The 23657-nt window shown below is 41.7% G+C and overlaps 1 protein-coding gene across 6 annotated transcripts in view; it reads right to left on the bottom strand.

The window, feature by feature from the left end:
* kif21b (kinesin family member 21B) overlaps positions 1–23657 on the bottom strand; it is a 77000-nt gene that overhangs the window by 12280 nt on the left and 41063 nt on the right. For 4 of the 6 annotated variants that reach the window (XM_050037335.1, XM_050037337.1, XM_050037333.1 and 1 more), the window contains exons 16-32: positions 23446–23553; positions 22457–22773; positions 22108–22288; positions 21342–21545; positions 21141–21242; positions 20219–20384; positions 19743–19803; positions 19480–19528; positions 18498–18739; positions 16537–16605; positions 16278–16388; positions 12166–12204; positions 8194–8330; positions 6741–6921; positions 6278–6442; positions 5424–5541; positions 5169–5339 (exon numbers count right to left, since the gene is read on the bottom strand). In XM_050037335.1, the coding sequence (XP_049893292.1) occupies positions 5169–5339; positions 5424–5541; positions 6278–6442; positions 6741–6921; positions 8194–8330; positions 12166–12204; positions 16278–16388; positions 16537–16605; positions 18498–18739; positions 19480–19528; positions 19743–19803; positions 20219–20384; positions 21141–21242; positions 21342–21545; positions 22108–22288; positions 22457–22773; positions 23446–23553 (2421 nt within the window). The remainder of the gene's footprint in view (positions 1–5168; positions 5340–5423; positions 5542–6277; positions 6443–6740; positions 6922–8193; positions 8331–12165; positions 12205–16277; positions 16389–16536; positions 16606–18497; positions 18740–19479; positions 19529–19742; positions 19804–20218; positions 20385–21140; positions 21243–21341; positions 21546–22107; positions 22289–22456; positions 22774–23445; positions 23554–23657) is intronic. The other 2 variants (XM_050037338.1, XM_050037336.1) reach the window with 1 other exon arrangement.

A 23657-nucleotide genomic window follows, 5' to 3' on the forward strand; every position in this document is an offset into this window, starting at 1 on the left:
AGCAAGATTTTGGCAGAGCGTGAAGGCTAATTTTCGAGTAATTTCAGCTCTATGGGCAGACCTAATCTCTGTATGACCTTTAAGAGATTCAAACGCTATTTTCTGCTGTTGTATTGGATTAATTGTTCCTGCAGCTCATCTCCACACGCCTGCTGTGAGGAACAAACTGTAACACACCAACAAAACATCTGACAAATAGCTTCTTAACTGACATCATGCTTTTTTATCACCCATTTTTGTGTTCATTAAGGAGAAAAGGAAGAACAGTGTCTATGATGACGCAGCACTGCAGAGGTGAGATGTTAAACATAATTAAACAAGTGTCTTAAAATACAGAACAAACATACAGAAAGCAATTTGGATTTACATGCGGCTTTAACAAACTTTTATCACGCCTACACTTTGGGTTTTGTTGATTTATTCTGTTTATCTCAACCAACTGGGCTGCAGATTAATTCAGCTCTAAACAGAGGAACACATGCGCAGGGAGATAACTTTTATTACCTTTATGTCGCTTTTTTCATGTTGTGTTTGATGTGCTTCTGTCATTAATTATTTTCATGTTGCATTTTGAGATTAGCTTTCACCCAAAATAACACTGCTAAATTCCATTATTGTCTCCATCAGCTACCTCACATACTAATTTGTTTTTCTTTCTGTGCATGTTGTTGTCACTGCAGTTTGCAGTTAGGCTGCTTTCTCTCTAATGTGTATAGGCAGTGAGTTACAAATCCTATATCTGTTTCTCATTTGCATGCAGGTCTATTTCAGGCCTATTTGTTGTGATCTAAACAGAGGAGCCACAAATTAAAAGACTGTTTCACCCCTCAGCTTTCTGAGCAATGAAGAAAACAAGTCTTATTTTACTGAAGGTGATTTCACCTTGAAACAGAGCTCCAAGTTGTTTTCTGCTCAGTGAGGCTTATGGAACAATAGTCTGAGAGCTGAGAACGACTGACATACTGTGAGTGACATTATTCAAATGGCTTTAATTGGTTATCTACCACATCTAGCAGAGTTATCACATCGCTTTGTGCAAACAAATAAAAAAAAAATAGCATGACTGGGTAGCTCTCAAGCATGTATGATTTACAGTGCAACACAAAAAGTACTATTTGGGACAACACATTCTCCCACTGGCACTATCCATTTAGACACAGAGAGGGACAACTGTTGACACAAATGGATACAGATGGACAGAAACAATGTTTGGCTACAATACACAGACAACAGTGTGGAGTAGACAGCAGGTAGAATTAACTCCTGGAGGTATGCTGCACACACAAAAGCATGAGCTGGACTAAAATAGTCTAAAGTGACTGGGCTGATGGATAGTCTGATATTAGTTTATCGTCAATATATCGGTATTGAAATATTCATCTGTTAGTAACAAGAAATGTCAGTGGAGAAGTGTACAAGATGTATTTGAGGTCATTTATAAGCTGTGTTACCATTGTGTAATTTGTCTACCAGAGAGTACCGACAACTTTATTGTTAAAATATCACAAATTTATGGGATCCATTCAGATTTATTTCTTTTTATTATGTTGTGTTTATGTAAAAAACTGAATATCCTCTGTTATTTTTTTTTTAAGTCTCCGATGTATATATTGCCAACAGCCTTGAAAATCCAGTATGGGTTGGGCTCTTTTCTTATCGTCTTATCTGTGCTGTTTAGTGTGGAGGTGTCAGCAGGTTGGTTGTTTCATAGATACTGGATCTGGCATCAGTCATTATAGGATGGTATATACAAAGCTGTTAATTTACATGCAGAGCTAGATGAAGCTGATTACTTTTTCTTCACTTCTATGAATTAAACATTATTTGCATTCACTTCTCGTGAAAACTTAATCTAAATGTTGATATACATGCATTTTAAACTGACCGAATAGAAATATTAGCCGTGTGAATCTTGCTGCAAACATATTTTAGTGCACTGTTTAGCTGTAATAGGAGAATTTGTGAGTAGTAAGTGGGTGCCATACTGTTTCCCTTATTGTAATAACAGAGGGTGAAGATAATGAGATTAAACAGTAAAACTAAACAGTGCTGATTATATATAAACCAAGATTTTGCAACTGCACTGCCTCAGATGTTTTCAAAAACATATTTTAGCTTACTGTAATTGCCGCCATATTGTTTCCTGTGAAAAAACAGCCAAGCTTATATTATGTCACACAGCAGCAGGAGCCTTTATTGGTCCAGAGCGGTGCTGTGCATTCTGGCAGGTGTAGGTTTCTACCTCTTGAGCAAAAGGGAACGCCACAGCCCTTTTTCTCTGGCTTTTCTGGTCATATAGCACTAATTTGAAATTTATTTGCATCTTTCTACTGCATATACAGTCCAGTTTTATGAAAATATCTCCTTCAAAGCTGGGAAATACTTCTTAAACACTAAAGGAAAATGGAGGAAACCTTTAAAGAGGCAATTTTCTCCCCTACCTCAAAATCCACAGGAAGTTAAGAGCTGTGGAAGGGGAATGGCAACTACAAAAAAATAAAGAGAAAGTCTCACATATACTACATCTTCCTTGCCATTTGTAACGACTTTACACCAGTGGGTAAAATGTGTCAGTGCTTTCCAACACCTCACAGAGAGCACCACCACACTGCTGTTGCTCACCACATAAGAAGCATGTCGACAAAGCGGTTGAACACACACAAACTTGAGATTGTTTTTGGAAGGTATGTTATTTATCAAGCAACCGGGAATCATTAAACTACAGTGCTGAGTAATTATAAACAAATTGCTTCGCATAGTCCCCCAAGAAACACACTATGGTGTATGCATTTTAGCAGAGGGGTCAGAGCAGAACAGCTCACAGCAGCAATCCTGGAGGAGGCAGAGCCTACTGTAATATATTCTATTGTACCCCAAGCCACAATTTGATCCTATTACACAATTAGACAGAGACTACTGAGTTAGAGAGGCTGTAAAATGGATTGTGTTGGCTGCTTCACAAATGAGGTTAAGGTCATATGCCGCAGACCGCAGTACAGACTGAGCTGATTTAATTCAGCCTTTGAATGGAAATAATAATGCCTTATGTTCTTGTTTTCTCTGCTCTGATAAACAAAGGCTAAATAGAACTTATGCAAACAACAAAAAAGTGCTGCTTAATATGCATATTACTGTGCATGCAAATGAGTAAGCCACATCCACCCACAAGGTGCAATATTATGCATTATTAACATATGCAGCAGCAACTGAGGATACACAAGAGGCGCCACAGGAGTCAACACATGCATACAAAGACACACGCAGTGACTTTCCTCTCTGGTACCTGTGGCTCTGTCTGATGCGTGTGGGCTCTAACGCCCTGGTGTTGACACAGTGCTTTCCTGCCACATTACACATGACGGCACTCAGTTGACTTTCTCCGCAGAGAGAGCACTCTGGGTAAAGAGAGACATGAAGGGAGCTGTTCGCCAACTGAATGCTCAACGGGCAAAGCGGTTTTGAACTGTCACAGCCAAGCCAGTGTCAGATAAGGAGTAAAATACAGTCGCTGTGGGCATGGAAGGTGTGTGCTTTGTCATGTCTTTGCTTCCTTTTTTCTTCTATCAGATATCTATGATAGTGCCACAACTTTGGGTTATTTTTATTCTTAATTATTTAGTTGCATTATTAAGTGCAATTATTCATTTAAACACAAAATCTTTAAACATTTTAAAACAGTAAAAAATACATATACATAATATATCTGAGACCCCAAGAAGACATCTTCAAATTTTTTCCCAAATCAGTGGTTATTTCATAATGAAATAAACAAAACAAAAAAAAGCAGCAAATCTTCACATCTGAGAAGATTTAAATGTTTGGCTTTTTTAGCCAAGCTAGTAGAATGGTTCCAGCAATGGCAAAGTCAGTCTGTCTGAAATATCTTAACAACTATTGGATAGATTGCCATGACAGAGATCCGTGTCCTTCAGGATAGACTGTAGTAACTTTGGAGATCTCGCACCACCCTCAGGCCAAACTTTTAATTAATGATACCTTCTAAACTAATGCCATGTTCATCAGCCTCAGCGATGCTTTGTGTTGCTAGCATGCTAACACTTTAACTATACTGTATAACGCCTATGTTGGTAGTATGTGGTATGAAACTATTAAATCAATTTCCGACGCAGTATACTACGCCAGGCATACCTGCTTTGTAGTCTTTGAAGGTGCAAGTAAACATTAGCAAAGCCAATAGCAAACCACTGCTACTGTGTCGCAGCAGTTGGCCAGCAGAGCCTCTGTGTGCTTCTCTGTCCATGTTGTTTTCGAATGAGTCAAAACCAACTTACGTCACCCACCAGTGGGAGTGTTAATTGGTCTGGTGCGGCACAGTGAATTCTGGTAGTTGTAGGATTTCTACCTCTTGAACAAACATGAATGCCACAGCTCTTTTCCTCTGTTTCCTCAGGTCATGTAGCACCAATGTCAAAAGTGTTTGAATCTTTCCACTACATAGACAGCTCAGTTTTATTAAAAGACCTTCCTATCAAGACTGAAATACCTCTTTAATGTTGCTGTCTTCATGATATCAAACGTTATCTTAGCTGGCTTACCTTAAATGTTACGGCTTTGTTAGGGTAGTGGGTAAAGTGTATTTATATGTTCTTTACAGCCTTGTTGCTTGATAAATTAGTTCAATATTGATTATCAAAATCACTCCACACTAGAAGCAGTCCTTTAAATAAAGCCACCTTCAGATAGGAATAATTTTCCCTCAATTACCTCCCAAAGCCCTTATATACTGTGTTTGTACTTTCTTTGCACTACATGCGCCATATGGAAAAAGTGGCATTGCTCACAAGATAAGGGTCAGAGATCATGAATTAATAGCCTCAGGGAACGATGGATTCTGTCTACAGGCTCACCGCATATAAAGTCCTGAAGCGCTGCCAGGGTGTTAAACTTTGATGTATGAACTCCATATCCACATGAATAGCTAAATAGAAAATCATTCTGCCTCCTGCTTAACTCAAACCTGCTGACCTCACTGACCTACTGTGCAGGAACATACAACACATGCAGTCTTAATTTTAAGTAACCTTTGGCTTGTTGCAGCATGGTACAAGAGATATGTTTTAGGCTTTAAGAAAAAGTCAATTCTTCATTCATATCACACATCTTAACAAAGACACACACTCTACATGCAGACACACGCACATACACACCTGAATGAGTTCCTGCTGCTCCAGGTCCCATTTTTTGATGCCGTTGTCCCTCGACCCGCTGAACAGCACATCTCCCTGTACAGCCAAACACTCGATGCCGTCATAATGAGGTGGCTCAAAGTTATGAGCTGGACCTACATTACCCAGAGTTCCCTCTGCCACATCAAAGACCTAAGGAGAGACGAGGTGCAGGAGACTGTTAAAGGATGTGTCTGTGATGCTGGGGCAGGGTCTGCACAAATGTGTGTGTTGTACCTTGACATAATGGTCTTTGGAGCCAGTGATTACTTGGTCTTTGCCCAGCAGAGACTGTCCCACTGTCAGACACATGACAGAACCGATGTGGCCTGTCAGCTTCCCCATTCCTTGCATCCTACACGTGCACACACACACACACGCACACACGCACGCACGCACACACACACACACACACACACACACGCACGCACACACACAAACAAGCAGCAAAGGAGTTGAAGCAAGGCCTGTGAAATTCATTACTTACAAGAATTTTATTTTTCAAGGTTTCACTGAATGAAATCACTTTCGGTCTCACGAGTAAGGCAAAACTGCTGAGACACTGCGATGCCAAAGGCAGAGATGATACTGAAGAAATGTTTAATACATTCATTTTTTATTTCTGGGCGTTGTTCTGCATCATTAATTAGGTCTGAACCCTTCAGCGTAAACTGTCTGGTGGTCCAATCTGTTAATCATTTCCCTCTAGAATCATAAAAACAGAGGAGACGGCGATGCGGCTGGATTTCAGAAATAGGCACCTTGTAGGAAACACACTCACGTACACACAAGCGCTCAGTTCCTGCGCTTTCTTTTGACAGCCTTTTAATCTCTTAGGTCACATGTTAATCATCTTTCTGGTTGATTAACATCTGACAAGTGAAAATATACATCCTCCACATCAAAAATAATTTAGAGCTGTCTGACTATCTGCATGACTGAACCAACGCATGTGGGGATGGCTATGCATTTAAATCAGTGCAGGATTCATGAATATGTACAGATGGATACATCTACTTAAACAAACAATTAGATGAGTTGTTCAATGAATAAATTAATCTATGACTAAAGTAATGAATGAACAAATGTACCTGTTGAGGTCCCACATGCGAACACTATTTCCAGCAGCAGCGTAGAGCACAGATCCTGACGGGTTGAGGGCTATCTGGTTAATTTGACACTCGCCCTGTGCAAAGGTTATTGTGCGGGTGGTGGTGCCCGCACATGCATCACCTGAAACCACCTGTCCTGATGAACTGTGGGGGTAAAGCAAAGCCATAAAGTATAAGAAAGAGGGACAAATGGGAGGAGAATAAATGGGGGACAGGAGGTGGAGAGACAGAGACAAGTGTAATGAGCAGAACTTTTCTTCATTTCCTCTGGATGCATTTCACATCATATTTTTCCACATCTATCTGTCACTTTCCTGCAACTTGAAACACACCACTGAACTGAGAAAGAATATTCCCAAATCACTTCTATCAAATACCTGCTCAGCTGCAATTTTTTAGTTTAACTGCTCCGAAATGTTCTGGTTGCAGGGAGGAAACTTACGTAAGCGTGCGGATACACTTGGCAGAGTCGCGGATGTCCCACACCTTGATGTAGGAGGTGGAGACAGAGAAGACCAGACAGGAGGATGGACAATATTTGACAGACACCACGTTGTTTGGGTGGCCTTTGAGAGTGACAATCTCTTGACCCGTTACCAGGTTCCACATCTTACAGGTACGATCTGGAGGAGCAAAGAAGGGCAGCTCAAACACTGTTTGGCTTAAAAGGATAGTTTGCATTTTTTGAAGTGGTGGTGGTAGTTTGGAGAAGCAGACAGGAGTACTGACACAGAACCTAAGCAATATACTGCTGTGGATGGAGGGAGCAGGAAAACATATTTTAGCCTCCCAAAAAAGGCCCACCTAAAAAGATCAATATCAGTTTAAGTGTAGGCTATATTGAGAATATTTTCATCTCTAGACCTTGACATCAAACAGCCCTTCCAATGGGAAACTTAAGTCATTACATATGCTCTCTTCAAAGCCACCAGAGTCCTTTGACAAAAACATAAATTTTACCTTGCAGACCTTAGGAGTTTCTGATCTACCGCTGCCTTGTTTGTTTGGTTGGTTTGTGAGCTACGACTTTGTAGAATCCGAACTAACGCTTTAAAACATCAAAGTCACACAATAACACAAACAAACTGACCGACTGAGGCAGTGGTAGACCAGCAACTCTCGTGTTCTGCGAGGTAAAATTACTGCATCTTTGTCAATGGTGTCTGGCTTTGAAGAGAGCATAGATGGATATACCAGCTCCAGTTCCCTGTTGTAAAGGCCTGTCTGAGGTGAAGGTAAAGGAGTGAAAATATTCTAAATAAAGCATACACTTAGACTGATATTGATTTTTTTTAGGTGACTAAAAGACGTTTTGTTGCTGCCCCCCTCCACAGCAGTACATTTTGCTAATCTTCCATGGGGGGTACACCTGCCTGCTTCTGCAAACTGGGGGGCATGTCGACCACCATCTACTGTAGGCACTACACTGACTATGGATAAGTACCTGATACAACCCCACTTCAAAAGATCCAAACTATCTCCTTAACACTTGCTTGATTACATGACTAATCCATTGGTGGTGTAATGACAAGCTTTAATAATAATAATACATTTTATTTCTTAGGCGCCTTTCTGTCACTGAAGGACACCTTACAATGGATAAAAGACAGTATAATGCACAGTACACAATAAAATCAATTAAGATAATTTAAAATAAGATTACAAAAGAAAATCACAAAAAGTACATACGAGTAAAAACAGTTAGATGTGGACAGGAAATGGGGTTAGTGAAGCTCATAATGTTATTTGCTTTGACTTAAATAAGATCCATTTAAAAAAGCTTTAAAAATCATATGTAACGGAATATACTATTGATCAAACATCAGCCATTAAGGCTACTTAAAGTAAATGGTAAATACCATTTTCAGAAAGAAATAACAGTACAGTTTGGGTACCTTTAGATCCAGTGAATAGCAGCTCATCTGTAGCATCCACACACAGGACTGGCTTTGAATGTCCCTCGGCTACAGAGACACACTGCAGGGGCGCCGTCCGACCCCCCTTCACACCCCCGATGGGATTGATCACACCCCTAAAGATCACACACACATATACAGTGTCACAGTCGATATAAATCAATGATCAGCTGATTTCTATCCACATAGGATGTGTGCACTGTGAAACAGGCCAATCACAAACATGCGCACAAAAACACAAATGTTCTGTTCAATATACAGATATAATACAAACCCATACAAACCTCTCTGGATACATAAAGATGATGTACTCCAATAAAAAACTGTACGCATATGCAAACACACACACACACACACACACACACACACACACACACACACACACCCTGTCGGTTTTCTAAGCCCACCTGCTCTGGCCTGCCTTCACTCCCCCTCCCTGCTTTCCTTTTTTGTGCAACGGACCAATTATGGCACTACAACAGTAAGAGCTGCTTTCCTATTTAACTTGTCTTTCTGTCTCCCCCCTCTCTCTCTCTCACACACACCCACACTCGTGCACAAACACACACAACCTCTTCTGTGTTATGTACACTCTCTAGGTGAACCTCTGCTCCCCCCCATCCCCCACAATCTATGTCCCACTGACAGGCCAGAGTCCCAGAGTGCCTGGAGAGCAGTCAGCAGAGTGAGACAGAGCAGGCAGAGGGTGAGAAGAAGAGGGAGGAATGTGGGAAAATTGGTCCCCAGTGGGCTTCCTAATAACACCAGTGGTGGTTAGTGTGTATGTGAGTGTGTATGTGTGTGAGAGAGAGTGAGGTGCAGAGCGAAACAGTGAGGGAGAGCCGGAGGATGTGAGGAAGGAAAAGAGAATCTGTGATTACACACAAAACTCGGGACAGGTTTTGTTTTTGCACAGAGTGAGAAAAATACAGAAGGGTGTGCTTGAAACTTGTCAAAGATGGCAACATGCTCCTCTTCTGTGCCTGCACGCTGATGTCCCAGCACGCACACAAATACACACGTCAAATCAAAAATTAAACACTAAACCACACTTTCTGTGTATCCTCTTTTTTACAGTGCATAAAAAAATGCCAACCAAAATCAAAACTGCCAATCATCAGCCAGTGAAAAAAGATTGCATGCATGTCTGCCAAGTCTCATGAAACACAAAACAGAACCGACCTGTGCAGAATAAGCTCAAAACAATTGTTCACAGCAGCCACAGCCTGGAAGACCAACTACACAGCAGCCTACAACTCAAAAATAAACCACAGCACAACGTCCTGAAACGTCATCATCACCACATGCAGCATCCATTCTCCACCAGTACGGTGGGAGCTGACTCTCAGTTCAGCACCTCCACAGCCAGTCGCCTTTTGTGGCCCGGGGAAAGGGTATGTGGTACGTGTGGGTAAGTGGAGAGGTGTAACAAGTCGATAACATAGTCAGATTATCAGCTTCTGCCCCTTGGCAGAGCTGTACAACCTGACTGTGATGGCAGGTGCATGGAGTGAACACAGCATCACATGAGTCTGTCCCACCCTCTTATTGGTCCAATTTCATTTTGGAAAGACTGATGATAGAACGCAGGTAATTCTTTGATAAGAAAAGAGGGGGATACCATACATGTAGCAGTTCTATTAATGTGATTTTTTTTTTTTAATAAATGGAGAATAGAGGGAAAGGAAGATAATAAAAAAACAGGAGAATGTGAGGTGCAGTTTCTTTTGAATGAACCTTATCACTCTGAAGGTTGTTAACCCTGTCATTTTACGCTCCATCCTCATTCCTTAAAATGGGAGCTCAGGTGAAGAAAGGTGTTAAAGCTATGATATACTTAGCTTTAAAATGATTATTATATTTTTGCAGATCCCCTATGCAGGCTACTCTGTTTACCTGCCAGCAAACCACTATGTGCCATTATTTTGAATGCTTTATTTATAGTTCCTCTTTTGTTTTTCTCTATAAGTACATGTACTGCACATACTATAATATTGCTTAATGCAGCACTCTAATTCTCAAGCACGGCGCTGGTCCAAATGGCAGAAAGTGTTCCCATTCTATCAGCATCTGTGGAAGATATCATGGTGTGCTGTGTTATGCACTATGTGAGGGCTGCTAATGGATGTTGCAGGGCCAAGCACCAAGAGACCAGCAGACTAATGAAAACATGGAGGGAGATCAGTGTGTGCTCTTTGCAGTGCACAGAAAAACAGGCAGAAGAGCCTCAGTGAGAGGTGCATCAATTTGTGTGTGCGAATGTGTGAGATAAATATGCAAAAATAGATTCATCAGGAAGAAGAGGACGGCATTTTGTTTTTATCATAATTATACAGTTTTCTGTTATTTGTCTTAAAGGACTAGTTTGACATTTTTAGAATGCACTTTGCTTTCTTGCTAGGATTAGATGACCAGATGGATACCTCTTTCATGTCTGTACATTATATTTGAAGCTATAGCCAGTAGCCAATTATCTTAACTTAGCATCAAGACTGGAGGTAGGGTGGATTAGCTAGCCTGGCTCTGTCCAAGGGTATCACTACATAAGTAACAAAGTCATTAACATGTTGTATTGCCTTTAGTATGTACAACAACTGAAGATTAAAAACTAAAGCAACTGCACCAAGTCAAATAACAGTCCAGTGCGTAACCTCTCGTAAAACTGTTTTTACACTTTAGTTTTTGTACAGATGAAACATACAAGATATGCATGTTCATTAGTGAGGTTTAGAAATGCTGGGAGCTAGATATTACCTTTATAAAGTACCAGGCTAGCTGTTTCCATGTTTCCACACTTTGTGCTAAGCTAAGCTAACTGGCTACTGGCTACAGCTACGAATTTAAAAGACAGACGTCAGAGTGATACCGATATTCTCATCTAAGGGGCCTAACACACCGGGCGGACTGAGCCACCATTGAGCCACCAGTGAGAATCTGTCGCCCTAGTTTTTGCAGTGGGTCCAGCACCCTTGGCCGTAGTTTGCTCTTGTCGTCTTTTATTTGCCAATTCAACATTTAGAATTTGTGTCAGGTATGGCGGAGCCCATCAGTGAATTAAATCATTCTGAGTGGAAGTTCAGCTCTGTGTACAAGAAGAGAAACAGAAGTGAGGAAAGTAAACAATAGGCTTAAGTCAGAATGGTGGGAGACTGAAACAAACTTTTTATGTGAGGTTGGATTATGTTTTTAGCCAGTGAGCTCTTTGGCAGAAATAGCTCATAATTGTGTTATTGTTCGCAAGCGCATGGTAAATATGCTTTGTTCTTTCAACACCAGGTTGTTATCAATGTGCTAACAGGCTAAATAGCGTCCATCCTGCTAGTTTCCCTGTTTTTAATGACAAAGACAGATTACTGCCACCTGCTGTCATGGAGAGTTATTTCCTCTCATGCAGGCGCAAAACGTTCATGCTAGTTGGTCGCTGGCTGTAGTCTTTGTAACGCAACGCAACAGTCAACCTTTGTCGCCACTAGTTCTTTGATGTCAGTTTGGTGTGTCTGAGCTTGACAGGAAAGCAAATCATTTTTTCATAAAGACCTTTATCAATACTGCAGTCTTCACTGGAAATTAATGAAAATGACTTATCTTGGAAATTACTGATCATGGTTGTCTAACAGGTGATAATATCACGTGGTCACAACAGTCCTAATGTTTATTTAAACAACATTTGCAGTTTCTAATAGCTTGCAGAAAAGTGGTAAGGTTCATTCAGGTCTCGTGTGTGAGCATCACCACAGAAAAACACAACATCACAGGTGGGAAAGGCCGTTGGGTCAAGAAAGCCGCATGTGGTTAAAACATGCACCACAGCGACCTCACCCACAGAGGGGGGAGGAAAAGAGATGGAGGAGAGGCCAGACGAGGCACTGACTACCGGTGGAGATGAGATGACACCAGGTGAGTTAACAGGCAAATGGGAAAAACAGAGAGTGACAAACACAGTTCCTCTACCTGAGCACCTCGGAGAGCGAGGAGTCGCTGTCATCCGACCTGGAGGCAGAAGAGGAGCAGGAGAGGGGAGGGGTGGGGCAGGAAGAGGAAAGGGTTAACCACGCTAAGGAAAGACAGAGGGGTTACTGGCAAAAGGGTTAAAGGGAGGAGTGACTGGAGGAAGGGTTTTAGATAAAAAGCAGTGAGCAAACTGGCAGGAGAGCCTCTGTCAAACAACAAAGCTTGTCCAGTGGTTATCAGGCAGTTTGCCATGAGATGTGCTTCTTCCCAAGACAACCACAGAGCAGGCTGTATTCTTTGACTGCTGTCGGCAGATGTTTTCCTTGCTAAAGCATGTTTACTGGAGGTACACCCACACTGAGCAATGGCTGGTTTAGTGAACTTTCCCTAGCAGTGTCAGGGCTAACATTTAAGGTTGAAGGTTATAAGAAATAGTTTGACATTTTGGCTTATTCACTTTCTTGCCGAGATGAAAAAATTGATACCACTTCTTATGTCTATTCATTCAATATGAGGTCACACCACCAGCAGCTGGTTAGTTTTATCTAGCATAAAAACACAAAACAAGGAAATAGCTAGCCTTACTCTGTCTGAGGGAAAAGCTGGCCTAGCTCTGTCCATGAGTGCAGCTTGCCAAACTCTGTCCAGAAGAACAGCTAGCCTAGCTCTGTCTGAGGGAACAACTAGCATAACTCTATCCGAGGGAACAGCTAGCCTAGCTCTGTTCAGGGGAACAGCTAGCCTAACTCTCTCTGAGGGAAAAGCTGGCCTAGCTCTGTCCAAGGGAGCAGCAAGCCTAGCTATGTCCGAAGGAACAGCTAGCCTAGCTCTGTCCAAGGGAAGAGCTAACATAACTCTCTCTGAGGGAAAAGCTGGCCTAGTTCCTTCCAAGGGAACAGCTAGCATAACTCTGTCCAAAGAAACAGCTAGCCTAGCTCGGTCCAAGAGAACTTGCCAAACTCTGTCCAGGGGAACAGCTAGCACAGCCCTGTCCAAGGGGACAGCTAGTCTAGTTCTATCCAAGGGAACAGCTAGTCAAACTCTGTCTGAGGAAACAGCTAGCATAGCTCCATCCGAGGAAATAGCTGGCCTAGCTCTGTCCGTTGGTAACATAATTCTCCTACCAGAACCTCTAAAACTCACTCACCTTGAATTTAAAACAAAAAAGATTTGTAGAGATGACAATTTGAGTTTTTACATAGTTATATGCTAAGCTACGACCACAACTTGTCATATTTACAAAGTTTTCTACAGGATAAACAAGACTTGTTCATTATTGAGCTTTAGAAGTGTTTTTGTTACTTTCGGACAAAGCAGGATTCTGTTACCTGTTCCTGTCTTTATGCTAAGCTAAGTTAGCTGACTGTTAGCTGTACCTCATATTTGGGGTACAGACACTAATATGGTATCAAGCCTCTGATCTAACTCTCAACAAAAAAGTAAAAAGGCATATTTGCCAAACTGTCAAACTATTCATTGAACGAGACAGAAAACAGGTACTGACAGAAAGAAGGAAGTAGTCAAGGAGGAAACACTGATGCCAGGATAGTCATACACAGAGGTCAAAGAACTGCACATTACAATTTCTACATTATTGTAGCCTTCATGTATGACTCCCCTGGTGCTAGTGTCGGCTCCCATGTCTACCCTTTCCAGCCATATACAGGGAATTAGTGCAGAAAAGAACACAAGGGGCTGCAATCAGGGTTAACGGGGGAAAATCCAGAATGGAGGATAAGGCTGTCAGTCCAACTCACAGGCGGGCCTGCTCAAAGCTGTCGAGGGAAAAATCCAGACCACCCCAATACTGTAGCTCTACTGTGTGTAACAGTGCAATAAAAGTGTTATTATATTATAAATATTTTATAGCCTCAGGTTTGTCACCAAGAGAGCCTGTGCTTTATACTCTGAGCATGAAATAATAAAACAAAATGATTCTGGATACGTCTGGAGGGAACAACAGTGTTAAAGGGTGACAGAAATTCCTCCATTTCTTGGTATTTATTTACTGCTGGCCACAGTGGCTATTAGCATAGTGATATCCGCTTATTCTTTCAGACTCTCAAGACAAAATCCTTTTAAAATTCATTGGTTTCGGAGGGTGCAAATGTAATGTGAAGATTAAAAAATGGTTCTGGGATTCAAAGCCTCTGTACCCATCAGACAACAAGAAAACTTTCATTTTTCCTCATTCTCATGTGTCTTTCAAATCTGTGTCAAAGGCCTGATCCCTGTCTTCGTAGGCAACCAATCTATTCAGACATAAATCGCTTGAAAAACAGAAGCAGAATGCATCCATACCGTCACAATTGCAAAAAAAAAAAAAAAAGAAAAACTCTTATTGCATTTTTAATAGGTTTTGTGAACTTGAAGCAAGGATGCACTTGAGAACATCACCATCTTCTTTCTTTGCATAGCAGACAGCTTCTCATTTGACACTCAATTACACAGAATTCATGCAGACGATTCAGACCGGCTTTCTAATTATTTTTTAATAAATTGGCCTCATTTGGCATTGCACTTATGCTTGTGATGATGAATTAAGTGTCAGAGTTAGGTCAGTGTCAGTAATGTCAGGACAATGAAACCAAACAAAGTGAAAATGATAGTTTAAATGATGAATCACTGGGGGAAAAATCGTTGTAACCAGTGTTTCCTTCTGTAAACAAAACATTTACCCACACAAAACCTCACTTAAAAAAGGTGCAAATGACAAAATGCTGTTAATACCTTCCATCAGATATCAACGATGTAAATGTTTCCCACAACAAAACATTTCATCCTTCTGCATCATGCTCTTTATGAAGGCTTCTCCTGTGGGAGCTACAAACGCGACCCTAAACATAAATATTCCTCCACAATGCCACCCACAGTTAATTCAAAATGGCTACCAATCACAACAGCTGCATGGAAAGATGACAAGAGCCAACTCATTTACCTACCCCTGCTCCAGATAATGAGGACCCACAGGCTCCAACACACAAATATTCACACATACAGCACACGCACAAACACAACACCCTAACTCATCTCACACAGCATTCTCGCTAACAATTAAGGGTCAATAAAGCTGAGAAATGTTCTGGATTTATAAAGATTACAAAACAAATAACTTTAGAGCACAGCCAAACGCAGGCTGAAATTAACTGCTGACATTTGTCAGAGCGGAAAGCTGCAATTGATTGGGAACAGGAAGAGAAAAAAGGCCAGTTGCTCATTCCAGACACCTTTGCAGCTGACAACAACATGCATCTCATATCCATACTGTGTCTCCATCTGATGTAGCTGGACCACACACTTATTTATAACATTCTTTTAACCTTTAAGTATGTAAATAGGATGAAATAACATTAAAAACAGGCCACTTGGACACCGCGACTAATGACAGCTTCAAAAATTACCATACCTTTGAATCTAATTCTCCCTGACACAGTGTCAGCAAACCTGAATATTACGAGATAAGATTTATCGCAGGGCTGTTTTTTTATTGGATTAGATTAGATTGTACAAGATGATTTCTCTGTCTCTTGCCCATATGCAAATCATCATCATTATCATGCACATCACGTCATCTGAAAACAGACATATCACACCACATCTTGTTTATTTCTTCTATAGATGATGTTTGTATCTGAACTGCTTCCCTTCTAATTTGCATTTGTCTCCTGGTAACTCCTATATGTCGACTGGAAATGCACTGCAATTACACCTTGCTGTCAGTGTTGCTAAATGCAGCCTGTGGTTGTGGTGTGGATGATTAGATCTTCAATGCTTCAGAAGTGCACTCAGCACCTGGATTCTGTGAATGTTTGCACCATCTGTCCTCCCAGGAAATACATTAATGCCAGATGAAAAGTCTTTTTGTCTAAGAGTGGGATTCATCCAAGCATAAACTGTTGGAATAGCACACTCTTACATCTACACCGTGGACAAAAGCACTTTCCTCTCAAAAGGCCTGACCTTCAGCCTATCTACAGGGTCAGTAAAGATCTTACACCATGGAGGAGAAGAAAAGAAAAGCATGGTTCAAAGTGAGGCTGAATTGATCAGATGAGAACAAAAGGACAAGAATCATTGTGTGAATGGACGTATGTGTGCAAGAGTGTACCCACTTGTCCAGAGCAGAACCTTGGGTTTGGTTGCTGGTGAGCCTAGAGAAGACGTTGCGGTCGTTCCTTGTCCTCAGAGGAGGGGAGGATGGGGGAGTGTAGCCGTCAGTGGGCCTGATGAGGGGCGGGAGGGTGAGGAAGGTTAAGGATAAGAAAAGGACAAGTTAACAAGGAGGGAGTTTGAAAATTACATTACACAGTCAAAAAATGTGATCAGTCTGCCAACAAAGTAGCTTCACTGTGAGCATTACAATGCATGTACCTGTATGCGCGGTCGTAAGATTTCCTCCTTGTTAGAGGGGAAGTGTCATAACCTCGAGACTGCCTGGGACTGACACACACACAAACACACACACACACAAAAGCAAACTAAGCAAATCTTCAGGGGAGTGCACAGGAGGATGATACACATCTATGTTGGGAATCTATGCAGAACAAGGGTTTTAAGCAATTTAACAGCATTTCTAGCAGACTAAAGCAACTGGCAGACTAATTTCTTTAAATATCAAATAATCACACATAACCAAGCTTCCCATCCCCGAGGACTGATGCAAATTTCATTGGCTTCATCTTCTCTCTCCCTGAAGCAGTTTTATAACCCAAAAACACATCAGGCCTCTGGCAGCTTTCCACTGCTTGTTCATTTGGAAGTGTGCAGTAGGAAAACGACTCAAAAACTCTTGATGACTGTGTCTCCATTATCAGGAAATGCATTGCAAAGAGATGTTTTTTTTCTCGTTGATTGTGATATTCCACAGGGTGTATGGTTATGCAATTATCCTTATGTTTCTATCCTGCCTGTTTGTTTATCTCTTGTTTTATGCTTAAATCGTCAGAAAGGTTCCAGTTCAGCTCACTGGCATTCAATGACTCTGCTCTTTGTCTTGCTTAAGGGCACTTCAGCAGAACAAATATTTACCGACATGGGGATCTGAGATGAGGTCGTGTGATAGGAGACAGGCCACCCTGCTGTCCCACACAGCAGAGCAGTGATTCCTAACCAGAGGTACTTGTACCCCAGAGAGTACTTCTGCAGGCGCCAAGCTCAAGCTAATAACTGACTTTAATCAAACGACTTTTCAAGTGATTTCACTGACGCAGACAAATTTCCAATGTCGAACTAAACTCATGAGAGTTTTGCTAGAGCTGTGGCGCACTCCCATTATCTCCATTGTTTGGTGTTAGGTTGTCATATAACTCAGTCCCGACTGTTTTAAGTCAGTCTTTTACATGTCTTAATGTTCTAACAATATCAGACATGTTTAATAATATTTCATTTATATTATATATGATTACATTTTTAGTCTTGGCTCATGCAAATGGAGAAGTGCAGTGCTGTGGTCATTGTCAATAACCAATAGCTGCATTCTCTCCAACACCAAACAGGAAGCAGCAAACTTGGCAGACAGTAAACATGGAGGGGACTCCAAGAAGACGATAGAATGTGAACGACTCTTGGTTCTCGTAGACTGTGGAGCCAGTGTTTAATTCAAGATGTATCTGAACCATCAACCAGCACTTATTTTAGTCTTTTCAAAATCTCTGGTATAGTAGCCATGGTTTGTCAAAATAGAAGTTACCATTTCATTGAATGTCTGTCCACATACTGAGTCGGCTGTTACACCTGAACACAATTTACAGTGCTTACAGTACAAAGTCCAAACAGATACCTTAAAGTAACGAACACACAGATCCAGTAGTTAGGTAAATATAATGTTAATGAAGAGATACTTGAGCTCATCTGACAGGCCTGTGGGGGTGCATCAGACTAAAAAATGCTGGGGACCATTGAAGTGGTTCTGAAATACTAGTAGTTACTTGTGAGGTTTTGTCAAATTCAACATGGCTAAAATATAAGAACCAAAACTCAATCATTCCCCCTTCCTGGTTAACAGTTAAAATATGTCTTGCCAAATCTCCTGTGCCTTTTATTGACTAATTTCTCTGCTGTACTTTTATTTCCTTTGTTGCATTTAGGGCAGATAACAACTTATCACTGCACTGAAACTATATTTCTGGTCTATTCTATGTGTATTTTATTCAATTTTATATATGTTTATTTTGTTTTGATTTCATTTTTTAAATTTTATTCCACTTTAATTGATTTTATTTGTTTTTTTCTTTATTAATTGCCATCTGTAAAGCTCTTTGAACTGCCTGTGTGTTTAAAATATGCTACATAAATAAAGCTGCTTTGCCCTAGCTTCATTATGAGTCACTTACAAGGTGTGTCCCCTGACAGGCAGGCTGATGGTGCGGGACGCCCTGTCCCTGTGGTAAGGGTCTCGTAGGGCCAAGCTGAGCCCAAGACTCGCTGTCCCCAGGCTCATGCCATCCTCCTGGATATCCGTAAGCGAGGCCAGAGACTTGGTGATGTGCTGCTGCTTGCCACCCGACAAGTCCAGGATGGGACCCAGATACTCCGCAGACACTGCCTTCATCTGAGCCGACAGACGAGGCTCCATCTGGTTGAAAAAAATTGCTCCATTTGTGTTACCGAGGACCACAGAGGACAGAATGAAATGAGAAAGGAGGACGGTGGGATATGAAAAACTGAGACATAAAATAAAGATTAAGATTGAATTTAATTAAGGCACAAGAGGAAATTAAGAATGCCGCCTGAAAATTTCATTCAGCGGGGAAACGAGCAAAGAGAATATGAAAACAGGGAAACAAACATACTAGAAATGAGAGTGGCCATTGTGGTGGTGAAATAAACGCTGGATAAAGAAAGAAATCAATAAAGGACAGAGAACACAGCATTAACAAGAGGATAAGGGGGATTGGTGTCAGATCAGGGGTTCCTCCTCAGAATATCAAACCAAGCTTTAGGAAATGGAAGAATTTGAAGTGTTTGCTTATACTGCCACCTCATGGTTTCTAACTCAAATGGCAGCTGCTCTGACAGACACTGTGGCATGTGTGTTGACATTGAAAATTAGAGCAAGGGTCCAAACACAATCACTACAGCAAATCTACTAATGTCTTCTGACAACATGCAGCGTCATCATGATTCACAAAGGTCTGACAGGCTTGGATACTGCCAGACGCAGCACTACCTGATGGTTTGAGCACATAGAGCTATTCTGAGATATAAAGGATTGAAGTCATTAAAATCTGGATTTAAGAAATCTGGAGAGAGGACGTGTTTGTTGTGTAAACAGAAAGAGTGTGGATTTAAATCTGTAACACAGACCAGCTGTACCTTTATTTTGAAATCATCTTGGCTGTTGGATTCTTTCATCTGAGATACACTGTAGAAAGAGAGGAAATGAGAGTTAGAGAAATACACATGGATACAGAGTTTAATGAGAAATGGAATACATTTTCAGATGAAAGTTTTCCAGGATAAACACTGTTTTTTGCAAAATAGGAGCAACTTTGGTGCATTGTGGTACAGTAGATAGTTTTTAAAAATGGTTTAGGGCAAGAAGACAGGGGTTCTGTGACTTGCAACAACAGTCTCACCTGCTGTCAGAGGCTTGGCTGAACTCAGACGGCTCCTCATCGGTGCTGGCATAGCCATTTTCTGGAAGCACACAAAACATGCAACTTGTCAGCCCAACACAGACAGTGGATCCATCATTTTTATTTGTTTTTGCACTCTGTTTTCATTAAAAAGAACTTGAGCTAACCCTTACTCGAATCCCACCCAAATCTGACCCAAACATCATTTGTAAATATTTGTCTGAACCCAGCCCATCAGGTCCCGACAGGTCCCGACAGGTCCCTTCGGGCTCAGGTCAGGTTTTCACACTCCAACATACAGTGCTTCCCTGTAAGTCTGTCAGTGGCGCAACCTCATCTACGACCATATTTTCCAGTGTCACTGCAGTTTCAGTTTTAATTTATTCTCCAAAGCTGATTAAAACAAGGGAACATACAGTATGAAGTCTTACACACTGTCACTCAGACCCAAACACAAACAAAAAAGCACCACTCACCCTGCTGTACATTGTGAATGAGCGCCTGGAGTTCAGGGATGTATTCGGCCTTCTCTCGCAGGGCATCAAGGATTATGTGATTGTGAGACGAGCCAATCACATCCGTCTGTCTCAGCTGACCCTCTAGTAGTCGGATCTGAGCCTCCTTCTGAGCCACCTGTAAACTCTGCGTGCACACAGTGACCAGACAAATCAGAAGTGGTAATTCTCACACACACACACACACACACATACACACACACACACATACATACAGAGTGCTATAGCATTCAATGTTTAGACTTGGTAATAAAGGGGCATATAATACTACTAATTTCTCTTCCATTTCAGGTCATATTCCTGCTGGAACATGTCTGGTTGAAGCTTTTACTGGTGATTTTTCATGGTAGAAAGTACTGCAGTTCTCTGTTACAGTTGTTCCATTGGCTGCAATGATGCTGCAGAGCCGCTAAAAACACATAATTCTCAGAGACGCAGACTAATGAGAGTAGACTGGGCTTTTTTGGCCATAAATACATGCTAACATGTTCTAGTAGACACTCAAAATACAAGTATAAATCTAAACATTAGCATACTAGTTCCCCTTTAATCACACAACAGGAAATGAGACAACCTAGTAAATAGAGTGTTTTAACTGTCTGCATGGTGATTATTGATTTTTGTTTGTACTGAGAAATACAGCCCAGACAACAGTTTGCCTATCAAAAAGAAACCACTAGATGGCAGCATAATCCATATATTAAGTGCACCTGACTGTTCAGGGCATTGCAACACCAACACATTTTGTTGTTGTTATAGCGCCATATTTTCTTTCACATCTCCAAGAGTGCAGATTTAAATAGTTCAGCGCTACTGATTTTACAGATTTTTCTAAGCCTAGCAACCCACCTATGGACTTAAGTGGCTGTGAACGAAAACTCACTTTGTCTATGGAAGCCTTCAGGAAGTGGTCCAGCAGGTGGCGCGCTTCAGACAGAGAGCAGGAGCTGATCACCACTGAGGTGTCCACTGAGTCCAGCTCGTCCTGCAGGAAAACACCATCAGAGTCATAATTAGAGGCCTCCTGTCACTTCTTACAGTGGGAGAACAGCATTGCTGTGTGTGCATGTGTGTGTGTTCATACCTTGGTCTCTTCTATTTGTACAATGGTGGCCTGGCAGTCAGACAGGCTGTCGTTGATGTAGTCTATGTTGGCGTTCAGCACCTCAATCTCCTCGTTAATTTCCTGGAGGAGGCGGTCCTCTGCTTCTGGTCCCTCCCCATCTGCCATGAGTACCTCCCTCTTATGTGAGAGTGATTCCTGCTGGACTGTCAGCTCCTCTCGCTTCTGACTCATCGAAAACAGAAATGCCCACACAGCAAAAACAGTCAGAGCAATACTTTCTAAAACATCTGCAAGTGTCAAGGATAAGGAAATAAAATACGGGGAGTGACTTTAACATTTGAAAACATTATTTACTTTAAGTGCAATACAAACTGAACATATTTTAATATATGCTCTAACGTTTTACAGATTCATATAAAAGGACTGTTCTCCATCTAATTTTAACAGTCTGTCTATGACGGAAGGAGGAAGAGCCTCACTCACTGTGGTTTCAGTTGTCAACTACTGAGATGATGCAAGCCGAAAAGTCACTAACATGTAACCTAGTGCTGCTGCTGCTGCCACTACAATGGACACATATAATTTTGATTCCTCATGTTTGATTTTTAATCACTGCTAATATAGCTGCACATCTCAAAGTGTATATTGCTTTTGGCTAATTGTATCACAAAACACTTGTCCATGCCCTCTCAAGTTGGTTTAACTCTACAGACACTAAACCAGGTAAAATCCCAAAACAACGCCACCTTACACATCACTGATTTCCTGTGAAGGCCGAGCCTACCTTGATAAGGCGATCCATGTCAGCTTCTACATTTGCGATTGTCATTCTCTGCATGACAATGTCCATAATGCGATGTTCGAGTGCTTGCCACTTCTGACGCGCAGACTTGGAGATGCTGCCGGCTCTGTTCGCAGCTCCAACACCCAGGCCTGCTGGCTTACGCTGCAACTTCTTCCTACTGCTGAGAGGAGATAAAGGGAGAGGAGAGGAACTTTTTAAGAACCTAAATAAAATAATAGCTCATCACTAACTGTGTCTGTCTGATGTTTGGAGCTTGGTCAGTAGTGTACAGTTGCTTTTTAAAGTGTATGTCTTGAGGTTATACATTGACTGCATCAACCCATCTTACCCAATGACCCTGGTTCCATCCATGCTCCCTTCACTCTCTGCCATGTATCCGAACACATTGTTTTTGTTGTTCCACTGTCTCACCAGCCCGCTCACGGTCCTCCCGGTCTCGGGTTCAGAGCTGCTTGCAGTAGTGCTGGCCGATAACTCAGCTCCAGAGTCCGTAACTGGAGGAGTCTGGTTCCAGCGGGCCACACGCCCGGCCACGCGGTCTGACATGGGCTTGGTGAGGCGCCGCAGGGCGGTCACTTCCTGGGTCTTCCTGCGCAGCACCAGCTCCTGCTGCCGCTTCTGAGACTCCAGCGCTCGAATCTGGTACTGAAGGCCAGCAGGGAGACAAACAGGTCTTTAATTTGTTATTCAGTCCTCGTTTACATTTTTTTTTAAACGTTTTTTTAGCCGAACATGACCGCTTTTTGAACAACAGGCTTACAAAGTGTTGATCATGAGAGGATTTTAAGATTTCAGACGAAACCCTAAATAAAAGGATTACGAATGAGGCCCACAGTGTGACGGTGTTACTGTTTCCATGCTCATTAATAAGCACTCTCCTCCAGGGAAAACAAATAAAGATGGAAATGAATACATTTAGGGTGTGTGCTAATCTTTAAAACATAAAAGTAATCCCAACAATCTGTGAGCAGAATGTACACGATGATACATAAATCAGGCTTTTAAAATGCCAGGCTGACAAACAGATGGAGCAATGCAAGCCATATACACCAACTCATCAGCATGAATCATTCTTTAAACACAGGAGTTAAATCAAAAATTGGACAATGTTGATAACAGCTATAACATAGACGAAACAGGCTTATATGCAACACTGCTCATATGGTGTCACCTAGCTCCCAGTATCTCTATTTCTGTGTGTATCATCAGAGGGAGCTGAAGCACTGGAGCAAATATGTAACTGTGCTAAATGTTTCAGAAGAATGGAGCAGTGCTGAATATCTCTGTCCTAAAAAACACACACAGATGAAATCTGACCTCTTGTCGTCGCTGCTCCTTCTTGAGCTGAGCGATCTCACGGTTCCGCTTTGCCTCCACCATCCTCCTCCTCTGCTGCTCCTCCTTCATCTGCTTCATCAGTATCACCTGGAAACAGCAGCGAGGTCAGGCTTCTTAAACTGCACTAGTATTACTGCTGAAACAATCTTGTTTATCCATGCTCCCGCTCCTCCCCCCTCACTCTTCTTCTC

The sequence above is a fragment of the Epinephelus moara genome, chromosome 24, assembly GCF_006386435.1.
Source record: "Epinephelus moara isolate mb chromosome 24, YSFRI_EMoa_1.0, whole genome shotgun sequence".
NCBI classification, from domain to species: Eukaryota; Metazoa; Chordata; class Actinopteri; order Perciformes; family Serranidae; genus Epinephelus; species Epinephelus moara.